This window comes from Nelumbo nucifera, chromosome 1 (assembly GCF_055504915.1).
Source record: "Nelumbo nucifera cultivar China Antique chromosome 1, China Antique-T2T, whole genome shotgun sequence".
In the NCBI taxonomy this organism is placed as follows: domain Eukaryota; kingdom Viridiplantae; phylum Streptophyta; class Magnoliopsida; order Proteales; family Nelumbonaceae; genus Nelumbo; species Nelumbo nucifera.
This window is the reverse complement of record NC_142649.1, coordinates 41,554,926-41,577,728: the sequence shown is the minus strand read 5'-3', so window position 1 is coordinate 41,577,728 and position 22,803 is coordinate 41,554,926. Positions and strand designations below refer to the sequence as shown.

The following is a 22,803-nucleotide window of genomic DNA, read 5'->3' as shown; positions in this document are numbered from 1 at the left end:
TGGGTGGGGAGATCAGTAAATGCTTTGGCTGATTGTTTAGCCAAGCAAGGGGCAAATAGGGAATTTTTGTATTAGGCTCAGCTGTAATTTGTTTTTAGTCACTATGTAACCTGTTGGGAAAGGCTGCAGCTCATGCTTCTTCATGGGCTGTTTGTATCAGTTTCAATTTCTGAATTAATAAAATTTTCTTACTTATCAAAAAGAAAGGTGTAAAAGGACAAAAATGCCACTGCAGCAGATACTACCAGATTTACAACATTAACCATAGGTAGTCCACCTAGCCTAGCAAATGTTTGTCTAGGATTTGATTTCCAAAACAAAAATCAGATTCATCCTTTTAATTTAGAATATTAAAAATGGACAAAGTATGCAACTATAAAGATATCCTGAAAGACTGATACAACTACTGAAGGTTTTGTTTTTTGATAAATCTACTGAAGGTTTTGTTTCCTAGCAATCAAGGATCTTGGAATGGGTGGAGCGGATACAGACCTAACCTCAGGTTTTTTCTTTTTATTTTTTTTTTAATTTTTTGACAAAGTGATCACTCTCAGAAATCAGAACATAGTTTTCAAGGCATCAAGGTGAGGCTTAAGCAATAAAGGGGTGCCTTATCACCTAGGCACCTAGGCAATGGGTTTTTTTAAATAAAAAATAATCCCCTAGGTTCCATAGCAATCAGCAATAATCTTTCACTGGTAACTATCAATAATCTTCATCAAATAAGTTTAAGCTTCATATCAAAATATAAAAGCCAACATATTCATGACAGGAAAACAAAGAAAAAAGAAATTTCAGAAAACATAGGTGCTGAACCCCTATGTAGAACAAGAAGAATGAAGTTTACAAGGGTTAAAGAGAGCACATGCCTATATCTATGTTGATTGAACCTTAACAAATAAGGAAATAAACAGAAACCTGTATATAAATCCACAAAATAAATAATTTAGTGTAATAATGGCCATTTATTATTATAATATCAAAAAATAAAAATATTATATAGTGCTTTGAGCAAGGTAACCCTCAATAGGTGCCGTGTGACCTAGGTGTCACCTTGACAACTATGTCTTAGAATCAAACCCACTTTTCAATGTTTGTCGGCCTGAAATTTTACCATCATGCAGAGTAATGGCCCTTTATTTCTCATCATATCTAAAGAAAGGCGACTACCTAGCATTGGCCATTAGTGTAATAATGGCCATTTTTTTTCTTTTCTTTTTTTTTTTTTGCACAAAGTGGCTGTTTTCAGACTCAAACTCATGTTTTCATGCTTGGCAGTCCAAGATTTTACCATTGCACCAAGCCATGGCCCCTTTCCAAATCATATATATAATTTTTAATAATTCCAAACATGCATTTTCTTGTTAGCCAAGCTAAACAGTGAATACATTATTGTTATCTGGAGTTTTAGTGTATCCATCTATTGCTTTAAGAATATCTCAGAATGTCAGTAGTCCATGTCTGACATCTCAGCCAACTTATACAGATCTTCTGCCTAAATTACCAGTTATAACATTTTTGCCTTTTTCCATATCCAGAATTTGCTCCATTTCAAAGACATTCTTCTGTGCTTCAACTTCATGAACCTGATCTGGTTCTTATACATTAATACTGAAAAGGACAAATCACAAATTTATAACTTCCTATACAAAAATAGTACAGATAAAAATTCTAGGGAAAAGGCCTTGCCTCCAGTTGCTCCTGCAGCCGCTTTTGCACTTCCATCTGCAACTTCAGTGCATCTGTTATTTGCATACCACTACAAAAAGAAAGATCCCACATAGTCTCAGAAACAAACCAGATAAATATAAAAAATTAAAAACTAATGAGTATTCCAAAACATGCTTCCAACCAATGGACAACTTTTTTCTGCAACTGTTTGCCATATTTTTAAAGGACTACATAGAAATATAATAGTTTGGATGATTATTACCATCCAATCTAGTATTCTGGTTCTTGATGTGATCTTGTGATAAGCAATGTGACGATAAACTCGCATCTGCATGCACACACTCTTTGCTGGGGATGAGGGGGTGACAATGGGCCAGTTTGTTTAGCACTAGGTGTGCAAATGTATTGTCAGGTCACTGAGCAAATGTCCAACACAATTACTGATCGGGCAAGGATCACAACCTAGTTCTGAGCAAATGTCATATACTTGTGAGTATTACTAAGGCTTGGCTTAATTTGCCACTCTTTGAACTTCCATAAATACAGAATTTTTTTTGAAAAGTAAAGTAAAATTCACCTAAAACAACACCACCTGAACCCCCAAGAGAAGAAAGAAAACCCCCAAAATGGCACCGCCTGAATCACAGCCTTAAATCAAGATTCTGAAACAATAGACAACCTCAACTTACACACTCCTAACCCCCCTTGCAAGACTCAAAAATTCCCTCCCTTGCAGTTCAGCTTAAACTCTTACTCCACGTATGTCAGAATTATCTAGATGGAAAAATATGGAACTTACGAAGAACCATCCGAGCTGGAAAACAGTTCGCTTGGTTCCTTCTTGTCAGACTTTTTACCTACATTAACAAAGCAAGTGTTACTAAAATTCTCCTCTGAATAGAAACTATTTAACTATATTTTCAGTATACCCTTGCCAATTAAGGAAAAGCTCCCATTATTCACTCAACAAAAAGAATTAATACTACCAATTGGCTAATCATCTAGAAAGTTTCTGTGGTGAGAGCCCAATATACATACCATCAGCTGTAGACTCTGGAAGGTATTTTGCAAGCCGATACTTCTGAAGAAGAGGGTTTAACAAATCAAAAGAAAAGCATGAATATGAAGAAAAGGACTTCCCATCAGAAAGATCCATTATAAGGCTTAGCTACCTGAAGATGGCTCTTGACATGATATATAGTTAAGCCTTGAACACCCATGACTCTGAGAACACCTTTCGGAGTAGCCCCTGAAAAACCAAAAATGGAACATTGACAACATGGCCATGATTATATAAAAACCTTCAAGGGTGGATCTAAGTTATCCAACTGAGTTCTTAAAATCACATGGTTAGGCTGCATAAAACTAAAAATGGATAGCAAATGCCCCCTAGCCCTCTGAGTTAGGAACCACTGGTGAAGCACCCAAGGCTTTTTACTTTTCTCCTTTCCATTTACTGGACATTTTTTCTTCCATTTGTTGGACAAGGTCAACCATTTCCTCTTTTCTTTTAGTACCTTCTATATACTTCTCATTGCTTATGAAAAAATATTTGTTAGCATTGGGGTGTCCAACAATCAAATTTTCATCGAAGTTCTGGGTTATTTGTAACCTGAACTAACACATTCAATTCATGATTTGATTTTACACAAGACTGAGCATAAATAGACTGAGTTTTCCATTTTTCAAATAGAAAATAGATTCAAATCAGCAAAAGTAAAGTTGAGTAACATACTATCTGGGCCACCAAGTTGGGCTACAGCATCAACGAAGCGTTCATGGAGATCATGTGTCCAACGTAGACGTTGCCTAGAGGCCAAATTTGGGCTGTTGTTATTGTTATTGTTGACATTACTCCCTACATTGCTGGGGCCCATTGAGCTAGGAATAGCCTTTGATTGAAACATGTATCATTTATCTATGAACAAGAAACAGAAGATCATCAAGAATAGAGAGGAGAATGTATCTAGAAATCTGTTGGTTACATGCATTTGGGAAAAAGAAAGAATGGCAGAAACATTGAAAATGTAGAGAAATTTGGTCAAAAGATGAATGTGAAATATTACGAGCTGATAGAGAACACATGACCATTGCATCCTCTAGTATTAAGGAGTCAGAGTAACAGTTGCCTTTACCTACAGCTCCTACAATGAAGCAAATGAATCCATAAAGAAAATGACTTTAACCTTTCATCCAGACCTAAGTTCATCTTCTATCCATCCAATGAACTATCAAATCTTTACCAACAATGTGAATTTAGATATGCAAATCATATATTTGGAAAACACTACAACCATGTCTCAGTACAGCTGTATATCCCAAGGCTAAGTTACTCAATTACTAGATAAATTGGAGACAAACAATAGATACTACTAATGCAGTAACCCACTCAATTTTGAAGTGCAAACATGAGAAAACAGTTCCCAATCTCTAGTTTATAAGCATGTGAAGTACTTGCCGAATCATCCCAATTATCCTCTAGAATAACTAAATAACAGCGAAGATGTAACTGAATCCTGGTATGTGGTAAAATCTTGGAATGACAAGCATGAGAATATAGGTTCAAGTCTGAGAATGGCCATTTTTGTGTTCAAATGCCAGAGGTTAGGTTCATATCCACTTATCCAGTCCACCCCTCACAAGATCCCCAATAATGGAGACCGGCATTGGGTGATGGCCTTTTAGGTGCTATAATATTTCACCCAAACCCTCTTAATGATAAAAGGCCATTGCAAAGAGTTTGGCACCAGATTTTTTTTATGGATCAGTAGTTTGATACCATATTTGCATTACATGGAAGAACAAAAACCAACACCTGCAAACTTTAGTGCAGTATAACCTCATCCAAGAAAGCAAACGTCGTCACTACAAGATGCAGGAAGAAATTCTGATGAGATACTGCTCACCACCAGGAGTCTCATCGAGGAAGACCCGACCTCCTGAAAGAGAAATTGGGTAGGGAAGGAGAGAGAGAGAGAGGGATTCTCATGCATTCATTCATTCGGCCAGCCTATATATAGTGGCTTGGCTTATAATCAAAATATCTTAACAAACTCTGTCAGTCATAACAGATTCAGACAGAGGGACCAGCTGACGTATTGTCTGGTGATGCATGGGGCTGAGCTAGCTTCCTTCAGTTCTGCCTCAGGTAAGTACAAGTGATTGGGGGCCTGGGCTTCTGAGTCGGAACTGGGCTTTGATTCTCATCAGTTCCCCCACCCTCAAGATGGACCTTGTCCTCAAGGTCCAGGTCTGGAAATTAATTCTTGAGCTGCCAGTAAGGTTCCCATGTGGAGTCATGGCGTGGGAGCCCTGCCCAAGCTACTAAAACCTCTTGAACCACGTGCTTTCCATGAAGAACCCAGCGATAGTCGAGGATCTTCTCAGGTCTTAGGACAATGTCACTATAGTAGAAAAGCTGATAGTTGTTTTTAATATAAACTTGGTGAAGAAAAGAAGAAGGTGCTGAAAGGTTTCAGCTAGAAAGAAAGAGTAGAAGACAATGAGAGGTAGCCAAAAAGAATTAGATCTGGCCGCCCCCTTCCTTTGATTTATATACTTTATAAAAAAGAATGTACAAATACAAGAATACCCTTTGTAGGTCGGCTACTAGTAAGTAGCTGAAAAGACATAACTTAACATAAACTAATGGGCCTAAAACCCAATAACTTCCTAACTAAATAAAGTAAATAAAAATAAAAAAAGCTGGGCCTAATAACATAACATCATCCCAATAACTCAACACTCCCCCTCAAGTTGGGAATAAATGTCACACATTCCCAACTTGCGTAAGTCATGCTCCAGCTTGTTTCTTGCAACACCTTTTGTAAGAACATCAGCAAGCTGCAAATCAGATGCAACATATGGTAAGCAAACTTTCCATGAAGTCACCCTTTCTCTTATAAAATGTCTGTCCACTTCAATGTGCTTCGTCCTATCATGCTGAACCGGGTTGTGTGCAATGTTAATTGCTGCTTGATTATCACAGTATAGCATCATAGGTTCTTCTTCCTCAATCCCAACTTCTCCTAACAAGGAATGGATCCAGAGGAGCTTTGAAACTCCATGTGCCATGGCTCTACATTCAGCTTTAGCACTTGACCTTGCCACAACTGTTTGTTTCTTACTTTTCCATGAAACTAGATTACCTCCAACAATAGTGCAAAATCCTGATGTAGATCTCCTGTCATCTAGGCATCCAGCCCAATCGGCATCAGTGTAAGCCTCTAGCTTCAACTGTCCATGGTCAGCAAATAGTATGCCTCTACCTGGGTGTCCCTTCAGATAAGCAAGTATCTTGTCAACGGCCTCCCAATGCTGAACTCGTGGGGCATGCATGTATTGACTCACCACACTCACTGCGTAAGAGATGTCTAGTCTTGTCATACATAAATATAACAACCGCCCCACTAGTCTCTGATATCTCCTAGCATCCTTCATCAGTTCACCTTCTAAAGCATTTATCCTATGATTCTGATCAATAGGTGTATTAGCTGCCTTTGTCCCAAGTTTCCCTGTCTCCTGTAAACGATCCAGAACATACTTCCTCTGTGAGATGAAGATTCCATGCTTTGATCTTACCACCTCAATGCCCAAGAAATACCTCAGCTCCCCAAGATCCTTACTTTCAAACTCTCTGTGCAGATTCTTCTTCAAGCTATCAATCTCACTCAGATCATTTCCTGTAACTACAATATCATCCACATATACTATCAGAACTGACACCAAGGACCCCCTCCACTTCACAAACAGAGTATGATCTGATTGAGTCTGAGTATAGCCAAATGCAACCAAGGCTTTTCTAAACCTGTCAAACCACACTCTAGGTGATTGTTTCAAACCATATAGGGACTTCTTCAATTTGCATACATTTCCCTTTTCTACATCACTATAGAAACCAGCAAGAATATCCATATACACCTCTTCTTGCAGGTCCCCATTGAGAAAAGCATTTTTTACATCAAGTTGGAAGAGGGGCCAAGAGTATATAACAACAAGAGAGAGAAGGATCCGAACTGAGTTCATTTTTGCAACTGGTGCAAAGGTCTCTAGATAATCTATGCCATAGGTTTGAGTGTACCATTTTGCAACCAGCCTTGCCTTATACCTTTCTATACTTCCATCTGCCTTGTATTTCACTGTATAAACCCTTCAGCATCCAACTGTCTCCTTGCCCTCTGATAGATCTACAATCTTCCACGCCTAATTCTTAATCAAAGCTTCCATTTCTTCCTACATAGTTGTCTTCCACTCAGGTTTGGAAAGAGCCTCACTGACACCCTTGGGTATAGACACGGAGTCGAGGGAAGAAAGAAAGGCCCAGTAAGAAGGAGAAAGTCCACTGTAGGAGAGATAGTTGAGATACAATGAGCAATACACTTTCTCTTCCCTTTTATGAGTGCAATGGGGTTAGTGGAATCAATAGAAATTAAAACATCAAAGGAAGCGTGAGGCATACCTGGGTCAGTGTCAGTCGAATCTGGAGTCTCCGAGGAGTCGATGGGAAGTCATGTGGGTTCTTCAGATGTGGAATCAACCTCCATGTGAAGTCGTAGGCGTTGTCGTGTAAAGCACTGAGAAACAGGAAACAAGGAAGGTGGTAAAGTAGGTGACATAGGAGGGTCGGACACTGGAGTGGACAAGGGGACTAGAACCGGAAGTGGAATAGATTGCTCACTTTCTTCCCCAGAACACTCCCCCTGAGAAGAACCCCCCCCCCCCCCCCCCGGAAGAAAGGTGTGGACTCAAAAAAAGTGACATCCATAGTAACATACTGACTCCCAAAGGCTGGGTCATAGCAGCAACATCCCTTCTGGTTTTCTGCATACCCAAGAAAGACACTTCTTTGCCTTCGGGTCAAGCTTCGAGCGGTGAGGACCAAGAACATAGACAAAACAAACACAACCAAATACCCTGAGAGGAATGTGGAACATCTCCCCCTCAAGAAAAAGAAGGTTGAACGGGTTGCTATGTCCAAGAATACGAGAAGGCACCCGATTAATCAGAAAAACTGTTGTGAGAACTACATCACCCCAAAACCGAACTGGGACAATAGAGGTTATCACTATGCTCCTTGCAATCTCTACAATGTGTCTGTTCTTTCTTTCTACTACACCATTTTGCTGTAGAGTGTAAGAACAACTAATCTAATGGATTACTCCATGCTCTGAAAGATATTATATTAGATTCTTTTCAAAATATTCCTTGGCATTGTCCGACCTGAACACTTTCACTCGTACCCCAAACTGCGTTAGCACCATTTGATGAAACTGTCAAACCAAGGATGGCACCTCATCACGGAATCTCATCAAGTATATCCAAGAGTACTGAGAAAATGTTAGACGGTGTATGCCCTTAGCTCCAATCAGAACGATGTACCTTATGACATTTAATGTAAATGAATAAAGTACATATTTGATTCATGTTATTATGATGTGTTTCTGTGTAATACCCTTAAACTGAACACGTATGAGACTCGTGTTAGTTTAGAATCTTCACAGCCATTGGATAGATCTGGGGAGATTTATCCTGCCAAAGCTAACACTGATGTGCCACCAAGTTGGTTGGGGTGGCTTGTCTCAACTGCCAGGGTGAGACCTGAGGTACATGTAGTGTGGGTTTTCTTGAAACCCTGAACCGGACCAGAATTCCAGTATTGCCCTGGACCTTGGAGATTGATGGGCAAAACTGGAATGTTACACCTAACCCCTAAACTCGATTATGATACTGCACTAGGTGTCGGATTGGGCTGTCTTTGATATGACAATCAGTGAGATCCTTAGAGGGGGTCAAAACCTGGGTATGTTAGGACAGTCCGAGAATTCATCTGAATGGGTGATCATAGTGATAGGATCAGCCCCTTTGTCGGACAAAGTGAACGATCGGGGATGCACTCTCTCTGATGGAAACCAAAGCTGCCGGCAGCCGATTTCAATCGTTGAAATTTGTTTTTGCAAAATATATTTATATAGAGATATACATATATATATTATGGTTTCAAAATGTTTGCAAAAGGTTTTAATTCCCGGGATCCATGTGAGTAGAGAGTGCAGCACTGTTCCTTGCAGTCGAGGGAGAGGTCCTCTCTTGTCGGGCAGTGTTTGATCATTATGGGCTGAGAGATTAAGTGTAAGACCATTGAGGGTAATACCTGATGGGCTAATCTTGCATCTGCCCACAATCTTTGGGTTTTTATAAGGTGGCTTAGCCCAAGGACCACTTAGTGTAAGTGTTGGGCCCATTAAGAGCCCATGGTGATGGGCTCAGGGGTTCACTGTCCATAACAGTGAATTCGGCCAGGCCTTGTAACAGAGGCTAGGCTGAACCCATGTAGTTGATGTGTAGATCAATGTTTGGGTCCAACGCCATACAAGGAAACCCAACTGGGCAGCAGTTTGGAAGGATAGTGAGCACATGGACTTAATGGGCCTAAAGCCCAATTCGAACTGGTTTAATTAGATTAATTAAAGAGGGGCGGATCTAGGATTTGGATCAGCAGATAGGATAAGGGATTATCCTTATCCACTCAAAGAGTCTAAATCCAAATACAAATTTGGATTTGGAAACTCCTAATAAGATTAGGAGGGCTGATCTAATCTGTAGGTAAGATAAGGGCTTATCCTTATCTCTTAAAGAGAGTCCAGATTCAAATAAGGATTTGAATTAGGAAACTCCTAATGGGATTAGGAACTTATCTCTTTAAGGCTATAAAAGGAGGAGGGGGCAAACCATTCAAGACACAACAAGATCTCGGATCCAAGAGAGAAGACAGCAACAGTAAGACTGCGCCATCTTCTGCTGCCGCCATTGCCAGTTCGTTCTCCACTGTATGAGCGACCAAGAAGGGTTCTTGATATCAGTTTTTGGAGAAAAACTTATTTGAAGTCGTGCTCATATACCCTCCATCGAATTCTTGCTGAAGGATTCGGTTCTTGTGAAGAACCACCTGCTGATTCTGCTCCACCCTACGTTGTGTCATCTTTAGTGGGAGCAGTCTTTGGAGTTTTCCTTGGGTGTGAACACCTTCGTTAGGAGTTACTGCTACTCCGTATCAGGTATATCCCTCTCCTACCTTTTGGTTTCAGATCTGGTTCGGTTTAGGTTCAAGATTGATCATTGAAAATGCAGATTTTCTAAAACAAGGAATGTGATTCCCACATGGGAGAGAGAGAAATTTTTGAAATTTCGCCCTACCTTCCTGTAGGGTTCCGCTATCCATATGATGGATCTCTCATCCCTTTAGAAAAATCATCCGCAAATAAAAGAAAGTACCGATAGCCACCCATAGAAGAAACATGGTATAGTCCCCACACATCAGTATGAATAACACCAAAAGCAGAAGAACATCTTTTATTACTATCTTTAAAGAAATGTCTACAATGTTTTCCAAGTTGACAACCTTCACACTCTAAACTGGACAAATTAAAAGACTCAAATAGCTTTGGAAATTAGAAACGCAAAGAAGAAAAAGACGAATGCCCCAACCAATTATGCCAAAGCATAATTTGACCCACAGACTCTAACTCAAAGTCCCTGCTGACATGATGACTCTGATGACTAAGAAACGCATCCAAAAGGTAGATTCCATTCACCTCACGACTACTCCCAATCGTCTTTTTGACTCCAGATCCTGCAAAACACAATGGCCATGAGAGAAAGACAGTAAGCAATTCAAATTCTTTGTCAAACTACTAACAGATAATAGGTTAGTAATTAGTCTAGGAACATGGAGGATAGAGGGTAGTGAAATGGTATCGGTTATCTTGACAGACCCCTTCCCAGCAATGGGAACATGAGATCCATCAGCTTGTGGAAACTCTATCTCTGCCAGAGCAGAGGTGGTAAGAGGAGAAAATGGTGAAAATGTTGGTCATATGCTCTGAGGCTCTAGAATCTATAATCTAAGGAAGTCCCTTCTTACCTATAGTAGAAACATAGTTTGCAGTGGCATGTGAACTACCTGTATGTGCAAAAGAAGTAGAATGTCCACCTGTACCTAGTTGTCCACCCGACAATGGATTAGGGCTGATTGTATCTCGTTGATTAAGTAACTACGCATACCTCTCCAGTTCGGCCCTCACTACAGCTACTGCAACAAACTCCAAAGAAGCTATAGTAGGAGGTCCAGACAAGTCACCAGCAAGGTTCAAAGTATCGGAAACGTTAAGTGTATCGGAAAGGCAATTTTAAGAGACGTATTGGGATACGCCTTGGATACGCATGCGTATCAGAGAAAAACTAAGATACACATAGATACGCTTGGAAACACTATAAATAATTTAATAAATCATAAAAATACACTAAATATAAGACCTCAATGAGGTGTATATACATTAAATTAATATATTTTAATGGTTTTATGAAGAAATATATTGTAGGTAATTATAATTTCGTTAAAAATCCTATCCTTGACTATAATTTATAAATTATAATTCTTGAGTTTTAATGTTTTATGGGATAGGAAAAACTCAATTCTCCTATCTAACCATAAAACATGCATTGGTACAACTTCTAAGTGAAAATATAATCAATAATTATTTATTATTTATTTTCGAAAATTATAAAAAATAAATAAACATTATATAATATATTCAAAAAATAGTTATTAAAGAAGAAATTTCAATTGCTTTGTGGATATGATGGATCATCCACAGAATTATAATATGTTCAATCATTGTGATCAAACGATAAAATATAATTAATTAATTATTTATTTATTTTTTAACTCTAAAAATATAAAAATAAAAAAATAATTATTAAATAAGGAATTTCAATTGGTTTGTGAATATGAAAGATCATCCATAGAATTATAATATATTCAATTGTTGTGATCAAATGATAAAATATAATTAATTATTATTTCTTTTTTTATTCTAAAAATATAAAAAAATAAAAAAAAATACTAAAGAAGAAATTTCAATTTCTCTATGGATATGATGGATAAATCCATAGATCTAAAACACATTTAGTCTTTATAGGTAGAGAAAAATTACATTTTCAATTTTTTTATTAATTTATATTTTCCCCAAATATCTTCATGAAATTTCCATAAATTTATTAATAACACAAAAAAATTATGATTTTGAATGTAAGAAATGTAGATCAACATAAATTTAAACATTCAAGAAAAAAAGAAATCACAAGATATTATAAAAAAATGAAAAACTTTACCAATTTATGCTATATTTTTTCAAAACTTGAAAAATTTTCAAAAAAGTTAACGATGCACACTTGTTTCTTGTAATTTTTTGCAAATCTAGCACTCTAGGAATGAGGTTTGGAGTTTTAGAGTCATTTGGGGGTGAAAGAAGGCTTATTTCAGGGAAAAAAACTTGCTTTTCCCCTTTATTTTTTTTCAGATTTTGGCTGTATCTTTTTCGTCAATACGCTACCGATACGCCCCGATACACCCCCGATATGCCTCCGATACGCCCCGATACAGTCCGATACGCATGAAAACAGACAAGACGTCCAATTTCCATGCATATCTCGTATCTGCTTTTCAAAGATTCAATACGATACGCCCCGTATCGGGCGTATCGAAATTTTAAACCTTGGTCACCAATTACTGCCATGTTCACATTTCCCTTCTTGTTTCTAACTCTGTTTGGCACAAGGTGAGGGTGAAGCTTCTAGCAGGTATCTCTGGTATACTTGGGCTTCTTACAATAGTCACAGATCATATCCTTCTTATCATCCTTCCTGAGTTCATTTCCACCCCTATCCCTGCTCTGCTTAGGTTTCACTATGCTAACCATAGTAGACTACTCAAGACCTAGATTCCTCACCATCACATTCCTCCTACTCTCCTCTCCTGATACAAAGGCATATGCCTAAGAGAGAATAACACTATCTCTGGAAAGAATATGTTGCCGTGCAATGTTATACTCGAGGTTAAGTCCAGCAAGAAACTTAAAAACCCTATTCTTCTCTAAAAGTTTCTAGTAGGTTGTTGCATCCTTGCTACTTTAACAAACCACAGTCTCCAAATGGTCTACCTCCTGCCATAGGGTTTTAAGGGCCGAAAAATAAATAGCAATAGACTTATCTCCCTGTCTGGTAGCAATTACCTAGTTCCTCAACTGGTAGGCTCTAGCAACATTCTCACTCTGTGAATAGGTTTCTACAACCCCATCCCAAATGTCCTTAGTTGTGTTAGCCCATAAAAAGATTTTACTTATATGGGAAAGTATAGAATTGCACAGCCAAGTCATTACCATATAGTTCTCCTATACCCATTGGGAATAGTTAGTCTCGGGTTTCACTTCCTCACCAGTGGCATACCCCAACTTCCCACGAGCACCAATGGCCATCTTTGCAGATTGTGACCATTCTAAATGATTTGTACCATCTAACTTGACTGTAATGATGGTCCCAGCCCCGAAAAGGTCTCCAGCACCTCCTCCCCCTTGTCCCATCTCACTCCCTAGTTTGTTTTCAACTCCATGGCCCTCCATTATTCTCAGAAAAGGGTTAGAAAATCACTTTGAGATGAAAAAAACAGGTGATTATCTCCTTCAGGCACCACAAACACCCTTCTAGAACCCTAGAAGCTCCTCCCTCCAAAGATTCCTTTTTCGTGGGAATAGGATAAGAGAGAAAAGAAGCAGTCACTCCCTCCCAAGGCCTCCAAAACAGGTGGGACTTGAACCGCCCCCTTCAGAAAACTTCAAGGAACCCTAAAAAACTAGGGCGCCACTTCCTAGGTCAAAAATGAAAAGTCCTACAAAAACAAGACTCTTTCCCTTTCTCCAGTTCTTCCTGATTTTGGTGAAAAACCCTAGACCATCCACAAGGAATTGCAAATCCACCAAAAAATCCAAAAATTGGGCTTACCTGAGGTCGTCGATCAGCCTCTCACCTCACCATGCAGTCAGCCGATCTAGGGCTGCATGATGGAGCAGCTCAAGTAGTTTTCGGTTTGCTTTGATACCAAGTAGAAAAGCTGATAGTTGTTTTTAATATAAACTTTGTGAAGAAAAGAAGAAGATGCTGAAAGGTTTCAGCTAGAAAGAAAGAGAAGAAGTAAAAGAGAATGAGAGGTAGCCAAAAAGAATTAGATCTGGCCGCCCCCTTCCTTTGATTTATATACTTTATAAAAAAAAATGTACAAATACAAGAATACCCTTAGTAGGTCGGCTACTAGTAAGTAGCTGAAAAGACATAACTTAACATAAATTGATGGGCCTAAAGCCCAATAACTTCCTAAATAAATAAAGTAAATAAAAATAAAACAAATCTGGGCCTAATAACTTAACATCGGCCCAATAACTCAACAGCTATCATCAGTAAATGTTGGGATATTCTTGCTGATTTTAGTCTGATCTCCAACAGACTTCTTCAGTAAAGAAATGCGAAAAACTGGATGGAGACGGGCTGCTTTGGGCAGGTCCAAGTGATAGGCAGCATTGCCTACCCTTTCAACTATCTTGAATGGGCCAAAGTAATGGGGGAATGCTTATGCCATGTCCTCTAGGCTACTGAAGACTGCCAGTATGATTGTAGTTTGAGGTAAACATAATCACTTCTCTGGAAGTTAGACGGTCTGTGCTTCTTATCATATTGTCTCTTCATGAGTTGTTGGGCACGATGTAAGTTCTCCTTGAGAATGCGGCAGTGTTTTAAAAGCACAACGCGCAAAAAAGGCACAGGAACCAATTTGCACCCAAGGCGCAAGGCAAGGGTGCACCTTTTTGAAGCAAGGCACAAAAATACAAAAAATCAAAAACAAATGTCAGAAAATTCAAAAAATTCAAAAAAGAATGCCAAAAGATCAAAATAAAATCATAATATTAATAAAATATAAATTTTAACATAAATGTTTTAAAAAACCTATTATGTAAAATTAAAATGCATAAACATAACATGTAAAGCATATTCGAATGAAAATTTAAAAATAAAATCAAACATATAAAACATTTTCAATCATATAAAACCCACAATCTCTTTCTTTACTCAAATGCATTACTTCAAGTAGCTAATATGATGTTAAACATATTACATTCCTGATTCTACGAGTCGCCTGTGCCACGACCCTTAAGGCATCCCAAACAAACTAATATTGTTCATTCATTCATCCTAATAAAATATCTTCTTAAAAGCAATTAAAATTATAAAATGATTATTTTTTGTGTGAGAACTAAGAATTTAGGACCCTAACATGGGCTTGTTTGGGCTTGCATCGAGGGGAGTGGTACGGGGGTCCATGGGCGGAGCCCCCAACCCAGCCGCCAAGTTCAAAAAAAGCAAAAAAAAACCATGAAATTTTCAAAAGGCACATGCTTGGGCTGAGGCACAAGGCACATGCCTAGGTGCACCAGGTGTGTGCCTTTTGAAAGGGATGCACCTAGGACCTAGGTGAGGCACATACCCTAAAATGTGCCTCACCTATGCGCCTAGGCACGCCTTTTAAATCACTGGAATGCAAAGCACCTCATCACATGCCATCAACTGTGCCTCGACTTCGGCTATTGCTATCGACCCTGGTTCATAAGGGAAGAATAGGCAGTGGTTCCCTTCCATACACTGCCTTCAAAGGTGTCATTCCTGCAGCTGCTTGGAATGAGGTATTTTACCAATATTCAGCCCATGGGAGCCACTTCATCCATTGCTTGGGTCTAGATCTTGCAAAACAATGAAGGTAAGTTTCCAGGCATCTGTTTAGCACCTCAGTCTGTCCGTCGGATTGAGGATGGTAACTACTGGATCGGTGAAGTACAGCTCCCTGTAGGTGGAAATATTCCCTCCAGAACTGGCTAAGGAAGGTTAGATCCCGATCCAAGACCCATGAAGTTTTGCCACCTTTCTAATGAAAGTTTCGGCCATTGAAGTTGTTGTGTATGGGTGTGACAGGGCAGCGAAGTGCCCGTATTTAGAAAGTTGGTCAACAACCACCATGATCACTGTCTTGCCCCCAGAGGGTAGGAGCCCTGTAATGTGAAGTCAAGAGAGATACCCTCCCAAATCTGTGATGGAATTGGGAGAGATTGCAGGAGCCCTGGAGGGGATTGAGCAAAATACTTCTGTTGTTGACAAGTTACATAATGTGCCACATGTTGTTCAACTGTTTTCCTCATGTTGGGCTAGTAGAAGTGAGAGGCAAGCCTCTTATAGGTCCATAAGATCCCTAAGTGTCCTCCCATCATGGTAGGGTTCCAGTAGTGTGCCAAATTAGGAGAGATGACAAATCTCCCTTTAAAGAACAAATCCGACCCCTTCATGTTGTACCCCAGTATAGAGGTTGGATCCTGTAAATAGTTCTGTCATATTTTTTCAAGGTTGGGATTGCTTCTAGCCTCTTCCTGCAATGCTTCAAACAAGGGGTAATGGGGTTGGGAGCCCACTAACATAGACAACTCAGTCCATCTAGATAATGCATTTGCAGCCCAATTAGTTGGGTTGGGCTTGTGTTCTATTAGAAAGCCAAAACTCATCAGCTTTATAACCCATTTTTGTTGGTCCAAGGTGAGGGCCTTCTGATCCAATAGAAACCACAAGCTCTTCTAGTCTGACCCGATGATGAACTTTCGGCCCAACAAGTATGGCTGCCATTTTTGGACTGCCAATACAGTGGCCATCAACTCTTTAATGTAGGTGGACTAGTTTTGAGCCCATGCAAAGAGGGCCTTGCTAAAGTAAGAAATGGGTTTTACATCTGCATAAGCATAGCTCCAACCCCTATCCCTGATGCATCATCACATTCAACTACAAAGGTATCCTCAAAATTCGGGAGGGTGAGGACCAGTGGACTGACCATGGCTTTCTTTAGTGAGTCAAAGGCTTGTTAGACTTGCTCGGTCTAGGTAAATAAGCCCTTCTTCAAGAGAGTGGTTAATGGGGCTGCGACAGTTCCATAGTTGCAGATGAATCTTCTATAGTAGCCGGTTAGGCCCAAGAACCCACGTAAGGCCTTAACCGATTTCAGGGTGGGCCAGGCCTGAATGCAGGATATCTTGTTTGGGTCAGCCATGACCCGGCCATCTATAACCACATGGCCCAAATAGAGGATCCTGGTATGTCAAAAAACACACTTTGAGAGAATAGAAAATAGTTGATGTTGTTTAAGCAAACCCAAGGTCTATCTCAAGTGTTGTAGGTGAGAACCCAATCCCAATTGTATACCAAAATGTCATCAAAGAAAACCAGAAAAAAACGCCTAGAAGGTAGAAGGGGTGTTGGACAGCCCAAAAGGCATAACCAGAAATTCAAAGTGGCCATCATGGGTCCAAAAAGCAATATTGTATACATCCTTAGGGTGAACCCTGACTTGCTGATAGCCGGTAGTCTACATAGAAACACCATGACCCGTCTTTCTTTTTAACAAGGAGCATCGATGAAGAGAATGGGCTTATGTTGAGTTGTATCCATCCCTTCTCTAAGAGTTCCCTAACCAGCACCCCAATCTCAACGTTTTGGAAGTGTGGGTATCTGTAGGGCCCCACATTAGCAGGGATAGCCCCGGGGACCAGGGGAATTCAATGGTCCTGAAACCAAGATGGAGGGAGTTGGTCTGGTTCTTTGAAAACTTCAAGGAACTGGTTTATTACTTTCTATAGTTCAAATAAGTCCCTTTCAGGGGGGGTGAGCCTCATTTTCAAGCCTCAATAGTGGCCCAATAGGTACTAGGCCCATTTGCATTAACAGTAGTTGTTCACCCCCAAATCCCCCCTTAAGAATGGAGTGCAAACCCTCCATTGAAGGGACAGGTGTCCCCTGGCCTTGCAGATGACATAGATGCCCATCACAATAGAAATCCATGGTCATGTGTCCCCAGTCACAGAGGACCGGGCCTAGCTAGCCCAACCACCGTATACCCAATACAACATATGTCCCACTAGAATCTAGGGAATGCAGATCCACAATGAATGTATAGCCCTGGATCATCAGTTTTTCATTCTTATAGACACTTTCACATCCAACGTGATTACCATTAGCAACTCGAACAACAAATGGAGTAGTGTAGAGGACCGTCATACCTAATTGGCGAGCCACAACTCTGGTGGTGAAATTCAATGTGCTCCCACTATCAATAAGAACAGACACCATGCGACCCATGAGCTTACTGGTCACCCTCATGGACTTGGGCGACATCAATCCAATAAGAGCATGAAGGGATATTTCTGGGTTATCATACGAGGTGATATCATGCTCCTTTTCTTCCTCAACTAGTTCCAGACCATTTTCTTCGCCACCCTCTCATTGTAGCAAAAACATCTTTTGGGTTTCACACCTGTCCTAGCCCAAATCGCTTGTAAGCCTCCGATGAAGCAGCCGACCAATGCCTTCTCCGGCCAGCCGTATACTCTGGTAGCTAGCCGTTCCAATTCAACCTAGTAGTCTCACACTGATCTGATCTGTTTCACTCTGGAGAGCATCTTGTTGTAATCATCGTACCCAGTAGGCCCAAACCGAACACACGCCTCTGAAAACTCCAGCCATGAAACTTGGGGTAGGGAGAGCCTGAACCACTTGAACCACAATATTATGTCCCCCTCCAGATGGAATGAAGCAACAGTTACACATTGGTGTCTCGGAACTTCATGATACTCAAAATACTTCTCAGCCTTGAAAATCTAGGGAATTGGATCTCCTCCATAGAAAGTTGGGAAGTCTAGTTTAGTGACCCTTCCAGGAGCAAAGTTGCTCCTCCCAGCCGACGGCAATGATGGACTTCTCCTTCTGCAATGCCACCACCATCACTGCTTCCTTGATTTCTCTCAGCTTGGAGACCACCCAGTGGAGATCGATTTCAATCTTGTCCACCCTTTCGTCTAGGGTCACCGAACGGGTGTTAGTCATCTTCTATTCCACAGGGATGCTAAGCTATGATACCAATCTGATGAGATACTGCTCACCACCAGGAGTCTCTTCAAGGGAGACCTGACCTCCTAAAACAGAAATGGGGTAGGGAAGAAGAGAGAGAGAGAGAGAGAGAGAGAGAGAGAGAGATTCGAATTCAGTTCCCATGCATTCATTCATTCAGCCAACCTATATATAGTGGCTTGTCTTATAATCAAAATATCTTAACAAATTCTGTCAGTCATAACGGATTCAGGCAGAGGGACCAGCTGACGTGTTGTCTGATGATGCATGGGGCTGAACTAGCTTCCTTCAGTTCTGCCTCCGGCAAGTTTGAGTGATTGGAGGTCTGGGCTTCTAAGTTGGAACTAGGCGTTGATTCTCATCAAATTCCAATACAATAATGCCACCCTCCAAAGTTTTATACCATGTAAGACCAAGTAACTCCCTAGGGGTTCTTGTTTGATCAGTCTATCTTCAAGATCTTTTCCTTTTCTTTTTTTCCCCAATTCCATTTTCATGAATTTCTAGTATCCAAATTTGAGATCACTCTCAAACTAATACAAAAATAAACATCAAACAAGAAACCAACAATATACTTAAAATGATCAAAGATTCTAAATCCATATTAGCATCCAGATCCAGGTGCTAATAATACCCCCTCCCGAAAAAGTTAAATAAGACATGACAAAGAAAAAATTACCATTAAACCCATCCAATCCAAAAGTAAACGCAATTGGCAGCTAACTTCCATGACAATGAAGCACTAAGATTCTATTTGGTTACATGAAGGAGGGGGGGGGACCATTTTCTGAAAATCACTATCTTAAAGTGTTTAGTTGCATGTAAAATGGAAAATGCATTTTTTTCCAAAAAAAAAGTGAGTACAAATTGCAGGATATGATACAAAAATGACATTCCTTTAACTTTCTGCAAGTCATTCCCCAAAACAAGGTCAGTGTTTTGCTATGTATCTTGCAGCCCTCATACATTTTTCAACTATTTAAATGTGTTTAATTTAAGCAAAGTGCCAGGAAAAACTAGGAAAAAAACTTCGTTTTCCTAGTGAACATCATTTTCAAAGGAAATCATTCATTTTAGGTGCGACCAAAAGCAGGCTGAAATGACGAAGCATGAATCCACAACTCAATACAAACCAAGCTCTTCAAGGAGTGGAAGAGCTTAAAGTAACATAAGTCTCCCACAGTATTATCAAGCAGTGAGGTGATGATTAGTCGTTTTGACATCTAGCTGATGTAATTATTAGTTAGTGTTTAGACCCTGACTAGTCAATGAGAAAAGAATATATTCTTAATTTAAGATATTGATGTAATTCAATAAATAAGTCAATATAGATTACAACTATATAATAAAAGAGTGATATTGAACATTTAGTGTAGTCTTTTCTTTGCAAACATAAAAAGTTAGACTGGATAGGCTAGGTTAGAAAATTATAGCCTTTGTCTTCCCAAAAAAGAGTGCAACTTTGACTATTTGATGTGTGGTTATTGCAGCCTTGTTGGCATATCACTGATTGGAAGAAAACCTTCACTACCATCTCTTATTTTATGCCTTTCTCTACTTTACATACCATCAACAAAACATGTTCTGCCACAAATAATTGAAGCTTCAAAACAACTTTGTAGTCAACTTAGATTATGCTTAGTCACCCCAGGCAACCACATCATGAGCATGGTAGACTAGTTAGTGATGCAGTTGGTCTGACCCTCAACTAACCAGACAATGACTACTGACTAGTAGATGTTTTGATAACATTGGTCTCTCAGTACATAGAAATGGTAGTAATCAGAAAAGAGACTGTAATGGTTTTGTCTTTCAGCTAAGAGCTCAGATGTTAACATAGTGTACATTTACTTCAAAAGAATAAAGGACGAGTTTAGTTGGGGGTGACTTCCAGTTCTTGAAAGTTGTTTCGAGTTTCAATCATTTCTAACAGAAGAGGAAAATAGAAGAAAACGGCCCATTAAACAAGGTCTTTCTACATATCCAGTTCAGTTTGGTTTCCTTACTTAATTGATTCTATTAGGTTTGGTTTCCTTAAAGTCAGCAGGTTTTCCACTCTACTATATAAGAAAAAAATACACGATAAGATGCAGCCATGCAGGGAGTTGGTTTCCCTCTTCCTGATGCAAGGAATTTTCTTCTTTTCTTTTTTTAAATCATTTGGGAACTAAATCACTTCCATCACACAAAGACGAGGGAAAAAGGAATTGGAGAGAATTGGAGAGAAGAAGACCAGAGCCACTAAGAAAATTTAGCTCTCCGTATCTTTCCATAAAGAGAGGAGAGCAACAAGATAGACCCATACTACAATTACAAATAGTAGAAGCCTACCAAGTTTATATCACAATTCACAAATCGATTATTTAGCGAAGGGAAAAGTCCCAATTTCATACACTTGCCGTAGCTAGCCACGACACAGAAACTCAAACAAATGATTTCTTCTATTATTTCCTTTTCTTTTAAGTTAGATATATATCCAAAATTTAAACAATTTATATGCCCAGTTGTCGAAGGATCAGAAAAGTTAGCACCAACCAGTTAAATCAAACAAATGAAAAGAAAGAGAAAGAGAAGAAAACAACAAAAATAGAAAAACACGAAAATAGATTATATAGCGGAAAACGTACCCAGATCGAAAATTGCACACAGTTCAACGAATTTAGAGCTGCTCGAAGAAGAAGAAAACGCGAATTTCAGAAGGTACAGCTTTGCGGGAGGAAAAAAATCGATGAGGCACAGTGAAAAAAGAACTGGCGTAGAGTCGCGTAGAGGACTGAATAGAGGGAGAACCCCACCCGTCCCAAGAACAAGAAGAAAGAAGAAACTTATTATTAGTCTGTTTCAAAACGTAAATTTTCTCACTTGGGTGTATTTGGTTTGAATGAAACCCGCATCAAATTCAACAGCTAACCAATCATAACATCTGGTCGAAGACCACGAAAATATTATGGAAGAAAGTTGCCCGCTTTCAGGACTTTGGGCTGCCCTAACTGCCCGTTTAGTGCAATCGGAACCTACTATGCAGACCGGCAAGACGGAATCTACCACGAATATGCCGTTGATCACTGGGTTCGTCCGTTAGCCAAGATAACACTATTTGTTTATCTTATCTTAATCGAGTCTTTTTCTATTGTCATATCTTGTGTAAAGTGTAAACAATTAGGATTTTAATTAATGTGAGAATTGAGGGCGGGACTAAGGAGTCTCGTTGACCAAATTACCCCTAGCAATCCAATCTTCCAATTGGGCAATCTTTTTTTAAGGAAAGGGTAAGGCAGGACAGGCCCAATTAAGAATTCAGAATTCTAGTTCAGTGGATGCAGAATTAAAAAAGACATGTAAATACAATTTTTGAAAACTTAGGATAGATTTTCACGCCAACTAAGCATTTTTGCTATACATATGAGGTGGCAATTCAACGTGGATTTCATGTCACATTCTTCTTTATTTTTCTTTTAATTTCGAAATTATCCTTGATATGTAATGAATAAAATGACCTTACTTAAGAAAAGAATGGTCCATTGATCTCTCGCACTCTCCTCTTTCACTGTCTCTCCCACTTTCAACTCTCTTCCTGAAAACTCTAGCATTTTCTCTATTATTAAAAACCCTTTCCAGAAATTCCTTCTCTCTCTCTCTCCCACTCCTTCTCCTATTATAACTCTGACATCGTGCTCTAAGCATTTTTGTTTTTAAAGTCATCCCTAAGGCATTACAACTTGTCGGTTGAACGTCAATTGACTAACATGTAGCATTCTTGTTTCACAATAAAGTTGTTCTCCTCAATCCAATCTTTGATAAACCATCAAAGTTTCATGTAAGTTATCGTTATTGTTTTTTATTTTCCAAAATACCTTATTATGCTTTGCAAAGTTTGCTAGTTATTGAAACTTAGTCATTTTTTTCAGATAAGATCATCTAGATTAGTTCTTGGTAACATATCGGTACTCTGTCAGTATATAGCTTTACTAAGATGATTATCCTGTTTTTTATGTTCAGAAACCTATTTCTAAGGCTTAGGTATTTGACTTGGAGTTTCAACTAATGGGCTTATCTTAGCTTGTATAGAAGTTGGGGTTTTAGTTTATGGTTATTTCACCTAATATAGAACTACTGGTTCATTCGACTTTGATATTTGGAATTTAGTAGAAATTGTAGATGAAAATTTGATATGTGGAAAAGCTTTATGTTTTCAAATAATCATCATTACCGAATGATCTCTTGCGGCTTCAAAATCGAGATTTTAATTTCTTAATCAACCCCATATAATGTTGTTGTTCAAGGCTTTGATGATGATGAGCTAACTAACCA

General features: G+C 39.2%; 1 protein-coding gene across 5 annotated transcripts in view; it reads right to left on the bottom strand.

Annotated features, from left to right (window-relative positions):
- LOC104588546 (myb family transcription factor PHL7) overlaps window positions 1-21,480 on the bottom strand; it is a 39,905-nt gene extending 18,425 nt beyond the window's left edge. Inside the window, exons 1-7 of one of the 5 annotated variants that reach the window (XM_010246515.3) lie at window positions 21,120-21,410; window positions 3,738-3,815; window positions 3,407-3,589; window positions 2,844-2,920; window positions 2,710-2,752; window positions 2,471-2,528; window positions 1,690-1,759 (exon numbers count right to left, since the gene is read on the bottom strand). In XM_010246515.3, coding sequence (XP_010244817.1) covers window positions 1,690-1,759; window positions 2,471-2,528; window positions 2,710-2,752; window positions 2,844-2,920; window positions 3,407-3,578 — 420 coding nt within the window. In that variant the 5' untranslated portion in view covers window positions 3,579-3,589; window positions 3,738-3,815; window positions 21,120-21,410. Of the gene's footprint in view, window positions 1-1,689; window positions 1,760-2,470; window positions 2,529-2,709; window positions 2,753-2,843; window positions 2,921-3,406; window positions 3,590-3,737; window positions 3,816-21,119 lie in introns of all 5 variants that reach the window. The other 4 variants (XM_088896553.1, XM_010246516.3, XM_010246514.3 and 1 more) reach the window with 4 other exon arrangements.
- Between the last annotated feature and the right edge of the window lie 1,323 nt (window positions 21,481-22,803).